Below are 9,580 nucleotides of genomic sequence, written 5' to 3' on the forward strand. Positions count from 1 at the left end.
TTTAATCACATCTGTGATGAACTGACTGTCAGTCATGGGCTCCGCAAAATGGGAACAACAATAATAATAGATGGTCTCTGCATTTGCATTGGCGCAGCAATGTTTGAATCAGGGGTGGCCAGCCTTTCAGCTTGAGGGCTCCTGGACCTTTCCCAATTGTGTAGAAGCAGTGGTTCTCACACTTTTAGCAATGGGACCCACTTTTTAGAATGAGAATCTATCAGGTCCCACTGGAAGTGATGTCATGACCAGAAGTGACATAATCAAGCAGGAAATTTTTTTAAAATCCTAGGCTGCAATCCTACCCACATTTACCCAGGAGTAAAATCTCATTGACTGTCATTGTTAAAAGCATATACTGAGTAGTCTGTTCAAAGTACAGGTCTGTAACAGTTCCCCAAATGCAATCACATACCATGGTAGCATCAAGTCTAATATATTAAAAAGAAAATATTGAAATAAATGGGAACCCACCTGAAATTGGTTCACAACCCAACTGGTGGGTCCTGAGCCACAGTTTGAGAAACACTGGTGTAGAGCAGTGTTTCTCAAACTGTGGGTCTTGAGCCAATTTCAGGTGGGTTCCCATTCATTTCAATGTGTATTTTATTTTTAATACATTAGACTTGATGCTACCATGGTATGTGACTGCCCTTGAGAAAATGTGACAGATCTGTACTTTTAACAGGCTACTATGAATATGTTTCTAAAGATGATAGTCAATGCGGCTTACTCCCAGGTAAGTGTGAATAGGATTGCTGCCTTTTGGGATATTTGGGGAATGTTTTTTAACCCACTTCTGCCCAGCCCCCAGGTATACACACTGGACCCCTGTTGCGTATATGCGACATTGGGCAAAAATGGTTTAAACAGATCAACGACTGCTTGAGAGGGTAAGGAGGATTTTTCTCTATTTTAAATATTTAATATATTTAAAATATTCCAGTGTCAGGACCCACTGGAAATGACATCATCAAGCAGGAAAATTTTAAACGCCTCCCCATACAAAAAATCAAATCAATTAAGTAAATGAAAAGTTTATAATAAGTTTACTTAATTGATTTGATTTTTTGTATGGGGGGGCGTTTAAAATTTTCCTGCTTGATGATGTCACTTCCAGCCATGACATCACTACCAGGTTAATGACATCACCGCCGGTGGGTCCTGACATTGTCATTCTAAAAAGGTGGGTCCCAGTGCTAAAAAGTTTGAGAACCACTGGTGGGGAGAGGGCAATTTCCGCAGGTGCAGCTTGTGCTCGAGGTGACCCTTGCTGAAGGTTCAGGAAGCCTCAAGTTGGAAGGCTGGCCATCCCTGGGGGCTTCAGCCTCTTCTGCCCAATGCATTAACGCAACAAGGACCAAATGTGTGGGTGAAACTTAAAAATTCCACTCAATAAGACCCAAGGCAGGAAGACCAGACACTGCTGGGTTGGTGGCTGTTTCTCCTTGAGGGCTGGACCTTCCCCCCACTGCCCAGCCCCAACTCCTTCCAAAGCTCCTTCCCAATAGTCTCCTATGGGCAGCTCACAGGCTGCTCTGAGGCTGACCAAAACTGGTCTCCAAAGGAGCTGAGAGGAGATTCTAGAGTCAGTGCAGTGGTGACTCTAGACATTTCCTAACTCTATGGAGCTGGGCAGAGCTCCAGCGGTGCGGATTGCTTTACGACTCGCCCTGGACTGTCGCAAAAGCGCCATCATGGCGGTCCCGCCGCCCTCTTACCCGGCTTGGGTGACTCGCTTGAGCGGGCCGGGGAGGAGCGGGGCCAGGCGGCCTCCAGTGAAGCCTCCCAGGCCGCTGGTGCTGGCCGACCGTGTCTCGAGCCGGCGGCTGCAGCTTGGAGGTAGGTGGGCAAAGGCTGCGGCGGACATCAGCCCTCCCTCTTTGGGACCCTCCTGCCGCTTCAGCAGCGGGCACTTGAGGGTTAACAGGCAGGGGCACCAATAGAGAGCCCGGCTCTGTGCCTGCCTACTCGGAAGGAAGTCCCCTCTATTGAACTATACATAGGGCTTACTCCTATGTCAGTGGGGATAGGATTGCAACCAAAGTTTGCAATGCTATCCACACTTTCCTGGGAGTAAGCTCCATTGACTAGAATTGACTTACTTCTGAGTAGGCAGGCATAGGATTGGGCTCTGGGGCTGCAATCCTATCCACACTTTCCTGGGAGGAAGCCCCATTGACTGTCATGGGACGTACTTCTGAGTAGACAGGCATAGAATTGGGCTCTTGGGCTGCAATCCTAGCCACACTTTCCTGGGAGTAAGCTCCACTTACTATAATGGCACTTACTTCTGAGTAGACAGGCATAGGCTTGAGCTTTTAATCATCTAAGAACAATCCTACGTGCAGTTAGCTTTTGAGAAAGCCCCATTGAACTCACTGGGACTTCTGAGTAAATGCTGCAATAGGAATCGGATTGCTGCCTTTTTAATAAAGGGCCTGAATTTAAAGTGAAATCTTATTCTATTGAACTATTCTTAAGCCATGTTCAAGGCTTGGTTCACGTGTATTACTCCCTCTTTGCACCTCATCCTGTTTGCATGTAAGTTTATGGTAGCTATCTATCCTATGCTCCCTTGCAGTGAAGAGTACTTTGGTAAAGTACAAACAGGCACATGACTCCTACAGCATATTCCTACAAATTGTGTAGATCAGTGTTTCTCAACCAGTGATACGGGTACCACCAGTGGTACTTGAGGTGGTGCCTGGTGGTACACATGAGACCTTTGAACACCTGCTGCCTGGCAGCAAGATTGGGAACACCACGCAACAAGCAGCAGTAGGAGGCTCCAAAGCATGTTTTCTGCAAGCCCTCCTGTCCACCCTGAGCCTCTTACCTGTCCACCCTGAGCCATGGTGTTTGCCATGCCGCATCTGGCCTCCCAACCCAATGACAATGATGTCATTGCCAGTTACTTCCGGCGGCACTTTGAGTAGGTGGACCAAATGAAGTGGACAAACACTGAGAAACGCTGGTGTAGATGCCCAGTAGAGTGTGTGGTGAGAAATTGGCTGCTTTTAAAATTTTTGTCCCAGCTGCTTGTTACAGGAAACAAGATGTACTTGCTGCATAAAAATTTGCACTTTACATTTACACACAGGCTCACTTAGAATGCTTCATGTTACTGTGGGAGCTTCCTTCATGTTTTAATTTGGACTCTGTGTAGCACAGTCACTGTAATAAGGGCATCTTGTGCATACTTTTTGTAGCAAAACAATACTGTAGCTTGCATACAGGCATGTATGCTAGTATTTGAACAGAAACAAGTTTCCCTGATCCTTAGTTGTCACAGCTGGATGAGGAATCCACACACATGTAGGTTATGCACACATGGTTCCTTCCTTCTTTCACCCCACACCCTGAACTGTGCATGTGAAGCTGTCTTAATCTTCAGTCTTATACACCAGGGGCCTCCAAACTGCCAACCAGATTGGGTGTGCCTGGATTAGCTTTCTGAGTGCTGTGCAGTGGTGGCAAAGCCTTACCTCTGGGACCATGCAAAAAGGGAGGCTCCACAGCCTCCTGTTCTTGTAGCTGATCTTTGCACAAACTCACTCCAGGCAGCCGCTCCCCCCCCCCCCTGAAATCGGGGCATGAACCTTATGGGGCAACAGGCAGCAGATATGGCTGCCCTGTGCAAGTTTGTGCAAAGATTGGTTGCGAAAACAGGAGACTGCAGCACAGAATGGTAAGACTTTGCTACCGCCGTGCCCAGACACTAATCCTGGCACATGTACAGGTCAGTTTTAGATACTACTGCTATATACTGGGTCTGGGTGTAAACTCCATTGAAAAACATCGAACTTATTTCTGAACAGACATAAGGTGCATAAGATTGCAGCAATTGCACTACTGGGTATTTAGAAGGAGGAAATGAGGCTGGATTTAGTGTACCCCTAAAAACAGCTGATCAACATTACTGCTTTTAAAAAAAATTGGATCTGTGTATGCCTAGTGATTGCAGTATGTGTGTATAGTTGGAGAGGGGGTATCTTCTGTCATTTTGAGAATAGAGCTGTTAGAGCAGTGTTTCTCAGACTGTGGGTTGGGACCCATTAGGTGGGTTGCAAGCCAGTTTCAGGTAGGTTCCCATTCATTTCAATATTTTATTTTTAATATATTAGACTTGATGCTACCATGGTATGTGACTGTATTTGGGGAACTGTTACATGTCTGTACTTTTAACAGGATACTATGTATATGCTTTTAACAATGATAGTAAATGGGTCTTACTCCTGGGTAAGTGTGGGTGGAATTGTTAAAAATTAAAAATTTTCCTGTTTGATGATGTCACTTCTAGTCATGACATCACTTCTGGTGGGTCTTGACAGATTCTCATTCTAAAAAGTGGGTCCCAGTGCTAAAAGTTTGAGAATCACTGTGTTAGAGTTCAAAGACTCACATATGCAGCCTGGGGCCAGTTGCTTAGTGATCCCTTATTAAAGCAATGAGGTTTATATTATGTTTTTATGCCCTGTTGCATTCAGCTGCAAAATACATTGCCAAGATGTCATGATTTCAACTGACTGACTTGAAACTTGCAACAAACAGTACTGCCTCTGTTATTGAAAAATTGTTATGTGCATATGTACAAAACACCATTGGAATACACGTTTGTTTGAAGCATTTAGCTAGTATGGCCCTGGAGGCCAGTAGGCTTCATCTGTGGCGAATAGCCAGAGGGAGTAAATTCCATAGCGGGAGCACAGTAGAACCTGCTTATTAATCCCTCAGTATTTATAAAACTGGAATAAGGAGGAAAACCATGTGTGGATATCGTAAATATTCTCCATGGCTGCCAGAAGAAAGAAATTGTTTCTTTGTGTTCCAGGATATTTATTTTAATTCTGCCTACATAAGGTCTCATAGGGAATCCAAAACTTGATTCTGGCTCCTGCGAACCTTAACTTTAAAAAAAAGAAGGTTGTATGTTGACTGAAATACATTGGAAAACATAGCGTTTGCATAAAGCTTCTTTGGTTAGGTGTTCCAGATCATGTGTTGCCTTATTTATCTCTCAAGACTTCCCTTTCCCTTCTCCCACCCACAACTCCACATATTTACCCTTTGCACTGTTCCTTGTGGAAAAAAAAATTCCAAATGCTGCACAAACTCAACAGAAATAAAACAGAATTAATGGATTGAGCTGCTGGGTGCAAAATAAACATCCTTACATTCAAATCTGATTATTTCAAGCTCAGAATTTTGCTTTGGAAAACTTCAGTTTTAGAGGTATTTTTTTTTGCAGAAAATGGAAAGGGCAGCTTAATATACCAATTCATACATCCAGCCAACACTAGTTTGCACAAACTGTATATTAGAACAAAAACGATGGTTTGAACTTTCAAATACATATATGGTAGGCAAACTGTAATTTAGAGCTGCTTCTTTGCTTTCACAATCCAGCTGTCCAGCACTCTACCTTTAACTGCAGTACCAACAACAACAGCTATAACTGTGAGAACAATAGCTGTAACTGGTCTGTCAGTTCAGGAATAACAATCAGATCATAGTTATCACAGAACAATGCATTGCAAATCATGGTTTCTAATTGCAGTTTGCCAGATAATCACAAACTAGCATCTTACAAAACCATAGTTGAGCATGATGTCTGAATTAAGCCACTGATATCATATAAATATGCTTATTCCTTGCATAAGGAATTGTATGGATCTAAAAAAAGAAAAAGACTTGTGTTTGCTAGCAGAGGTAAACACTGTACTCTGGGGCTTCTTGACATACCCAGTTACTGTATGTATAACTACAAGTATTGGGAATAATAATTGTAAATTACATTTCCAGGAAGCTTTATCTTCTTAGATTAAAGATGGAATAGTAAAGAATGTTGACAATGACTATCATTAATGTCTTTGCTGTTTCATCTCATTATACAGTAGATTGAACTGGTCACTATCAGTACTATTTACTCCTGAGTAATGACAGTTTTCTTTCCTTTACAGAGGCAACATGCGTCACAGAAATGTCATTGATGATGGCCTGTTGGAAACAGAATGAGTTCAACGATGCAGTGTGTGCCAAGGAGATCCAGACGTTCTTAGACTGTGCAGCAAAGGCAGAAGTAATTATGGTTTTTGATGTATCTTCTGTCTGAGCTGCAGGAAAGGAGTTTCCCTATATAATTTTAAACAAGTGAATCCACTATGAGGAATTGTCTGTCTTTATATTGCCTGTCCATAGGAGTGAGCTCATGTGTTTTAATTGCATGGTATTTGCTGTTATCAGAGGATAACCTGAACATGCAAAACTAGCAGTCACAATTTCTAGGTTACTGGAGAATATTGGGATGCCCAAGGCAGTAAAATGCAAAATGGCAGCCAGGATGATCTGTGAGTAATAAAGTAATGTGCTGCAATGGCTTGTAGCTGAATGTTCAGACTTGCCTTAAGAGTCATGATAGATTTGCCAGATGTCAGTTATCATTTAAACCAACTGTAGTTTGCAGGTTGGAACCAGTGTGCCAAGAAAATCACCTTGGGCACATGCTGCAATGGCGAAGCCTTATCATTCCACCCCACCACCTCCCTTCTTTGCACCCAATTAGTGCAGGAACTCATACTGAGCAGCCACACGTGTCCCGCAAAATCAGGGAGCAGAGCCTTCTGGGGCAGTCAGTAGTGGAATTGGTTGCATGAATTTCTGTATAGATCAAGCACAAAGGGGGGAAGCCACAGCAGGGCAGAATGGTAAGGCTTCGTTACTGCTGCTCCCGAGATAATTTTCTCAGCACACTGTGGGCTGTACTTTGGAGGCCCCTGATTTAAACCATTAGTTTAAATGATTCAGAAGTCACTACCATCAAGTTTAGTGTAGTGCAGCAGTCTCCATACTGGAGACTGCTATGTCTGGGAAAAGCCCTCCCTGTCCCAACTGGTGCTTGCCATTCTGCTGTGGCACCATTTCCCCCTTGATTGTTGCACAGGGACGCTCTGGACATGAATGGGACAGTTGCTCTCCCCTTGCTAAATAATAATAATAATAATACAGGTATTTATATACCGCCTTTCTTGATCGTCAGATTTCTCCTCAGACTTTAATTCAAGGCGGTTTACACAGGCAGGCAATACTAAATCCCAATAGGGATTTTTGCAGTTGAAGAAGGTTCTGTCTTTCAAGAACCACAACATTTCAGATGGATCTTTAATGATCTGGTGTCGCATTCTGGCCTCCATTTTCCTCCCACACAGGCTGATAGCGGCCAAAGAGCAGGTGGAATAACAGCATAACTCACCTAGGCTTGTCAGCTGCTTCAAGGTCTCACCGTTCACGGTGCCGGTGGCCTCAAACTGGTGACCTTTGGATGTTATCTTCAGGCAAACAGAGGCTCTACCTTCTAGAACAGACCTCCAGACCTCTCTTAAATATAAGAGAGTTGCTACTTTAAAGTTGCCTCTTGGCCCAGTAAGTAGAGGCAGATATAGTGGACCAGTGGACAAACCCTGCTAAAACTATGTCATGGAAAGGACTTTGTTTCCCACTTGTGCAGTTGTCATTTCCATTGCGTGGAAGTGACTTGTGAATGCCCCTGTGTATCATCGGATCATAAGTTGGAAGCAACAATGTGGGCATGTGAAAATCAAAACATGTTTGGAGAAGCAATAGATTACTTTAATTGTGGTTGAAAGGTCACTGTGTCCTTGACAGTGGTCCTTTAACTCTAAGAAAAACAATGACAATTTAGTCTAGCTACTCGTAAACAAAATTATTTTTCTTACACACACTTCATAGTCATATTGCCAAGTCTTCTGTTTTGTCAGTTACACTTCTGAGAAAAATATGATCCTCCCTTGTTACTGTGCAAGAAACCCATACCAACAGGAAGCTGACTAGACACATAGTGCAACAAAGTACATTTAGATGTCTCAAGGATATACTGTCCTATTCCTAGGAATAGATAGTAAAAGTCCAATTTCCTTGCCTTTGCTGCAATGATTGTTCTGGTTAATTTTCACTGTTTCAGATCAAAATGTAATCACAGGCTTCTGTACGAACCAACTCAGCTCATCAAGGTTGTCTCTGAATTTCCAAAAGGTAGTCCTTTAGTGATGCATGTATCACTGGAACTACCCCTGGGATTTGCACATAAATCAAATAAACATAGTGAATTATTTGTTTTCTTTTCAGGCAGAACGCAAGGAAAAAATTACACTAGAATCACTGAACCAGTTGAGAAACCTTGATGCGAAACAAGTAAACAAACTACTAAAACGTTTTCCAAATCACATACGTGTTTATTAAAAAGACTTCCTTCTCCAAGTGATTGGACCTTGGCAGCTGAAACTGGACTGTGTTTGGAGATGTGCTCTTCTTGTTTGCCTTTGCACTTGAAGTCAAAGCTGTCTGCAGCATTTTGTAGAGGCTTTGACTAGACCTTTTTGTCAGTGATGAGGTGAAAAACTAACTGCCAAAGGAAGACGTTTCCTCTGCTATGGGTCTTCCAGTTTATGCGAAACAGGAGAACATTTATGTGAGATGTTGTGCAGTCTTTTTTTAGTCTTGGGTGAAATAAAGTCTCCTAATGAAATGTGTGCCTGTAATTGATTTCAGTCTGCTGCATGAACTATATTGGCATGTTCATAAATGTTTATCTGTTTGTTACAGAAAAAAGCTTCTTTCTAAGCTATGCCTAGAATACAGCTTCAGCTCCCAAACTGCTAATGTAAACAGCAACCCACAGCAATTTTGTTTATGATAGTGGAAATCAGTCCATGTTGAAGCATTTTGTGGTGCTTTTATTTGCAGGCCTTGAGTTCCCAGTGTGACACCACCTAGGGATTCCGGCTAGAGCCATCTGAAAAATGAAATGTATGTCTAGTTATTTGTAGGACCTTACAATGGTACTAATTCATGTCAGATTGGTATTTGGAACCAATCTGCAAGACTGGCTCAGACTGCAAGAATGCTGCATCACAGTGGGAACACTTACACTTGTGCTTAAAACTTATGCTCTGATTAATGGTTGCATGTAATTTTAGTTGAAAGTATTTTCTTAGTTATTTACGTACATATTGGTATTCTGTACAAAGAGTGTTTAGAATGTAGTTTATAGTTGTACTGTGGGAAAGCCAACCCTCTTAACCCAGTCTCCACTAAGAGGTACCCAACTAAAGGGGAAGGTACTTTGCATCACTACACTTATAGTACACAAGCAGTAAAAAGGTGTGAGAAATGCCAACAGGTTTCCTTTGGAAGTGAGAACTTGGTGTGGAATAGTTATTTACAAATATATATGCAGAGCTTATTGGAAGCAAGAATAGTCCTAAAACAGGTAAGAAAGAGGCTGCTTTTTGTCTCAGAGTCCTAAAGCAACACGCAGGGCCTCTGTAGCTCACATCCCTACTACAGTACTGCACATCCCTACTGCAGTAGGGATGGCTAAACTCCATTTCAAAAACTCCTAGCTCTCTTCATCCTTGAAACCCACTACCTCTTATCTCCGCCTGTACCTACCCCCCAAATCTTTGATAGGTGTTGCATTTTAAAGACTAAGGGCCATCATGTTACCTTAAGGGTTCTCTTGTCAAATCCTCAACCCAATCAGGTAACAATTTATGGTAGA

At 42.7% G+C, this 9,580-nt stretch overlaps 1 protein-coding gene across 1 annotated transcript; it reads left to right on the plus strand.

Annotated features, from left to right (window-relative positions):
• The first annotated feature begins 1,682 nt into the window (after nt 1-1,682).
• CHCHD1 (coiled-coil-helix-coiled-coil-helix domain containing 1) lies at nt 1,683-8,545 on the plus strand. The gene is made up of 3 exons (XM_066621732.1): nt 1,683-1,842; nt 5,964-6,082; nt 8,146-8,545. Exons 1-3 carry the CDS (start codon nt 1,698-1,700, stop codon nt 8,257-8,259), a joined length of 378 nt encoding a protein of 125 aa, XP_066477829.1. The 5' UTR covers nt 1,683-1,697; the 3' UTR covers nt 8,260-8,545.
• Nucleotides 8,546-9,580: the final 1,035 nt, after the last annotated feature.

This window comes from Tiliqua scincoides, chromosome 3 (genome assembly GCF_035046505.1).
Source record: "Tiliqua scincoides isolate rTilSci1 chromosome 3, rTilSci1.hap2, whole genome shotgun sequence".
Taxonomy (NCBI): Eukaryota; Metazoa; Chordata; class Lepidosauria; order Squamata; family Scincidae; genus Tiliqua; species Tiliqua scincoides.

Excerpts from the sequence above, each read along its gene's own strand:
- CHCHD1 (XM_066621732.1), top strand. The coding sequence starts at position 1,698 with ATGGCGGTCCCGCCGCCCTCTTACCCGGCTTGGGTGACTCGCTTGAGC. Across the intron at positions 1,843-5,963 it reads CCGGCGGCTGCAGCTTGGAG|AGGCAACATGCGTCACAGAA; the intron begins GTAGGTGGGCAA and ends TTTCCTTTACAG. Across the intron at positions 6,083-8,145 it reads ACTGTGCAGCAAAGGCAGAA|GCAGAACGCAAGGAAAAAAT; the intron begins GTAATTATGGTT and ends TTTTCTTTTCAG.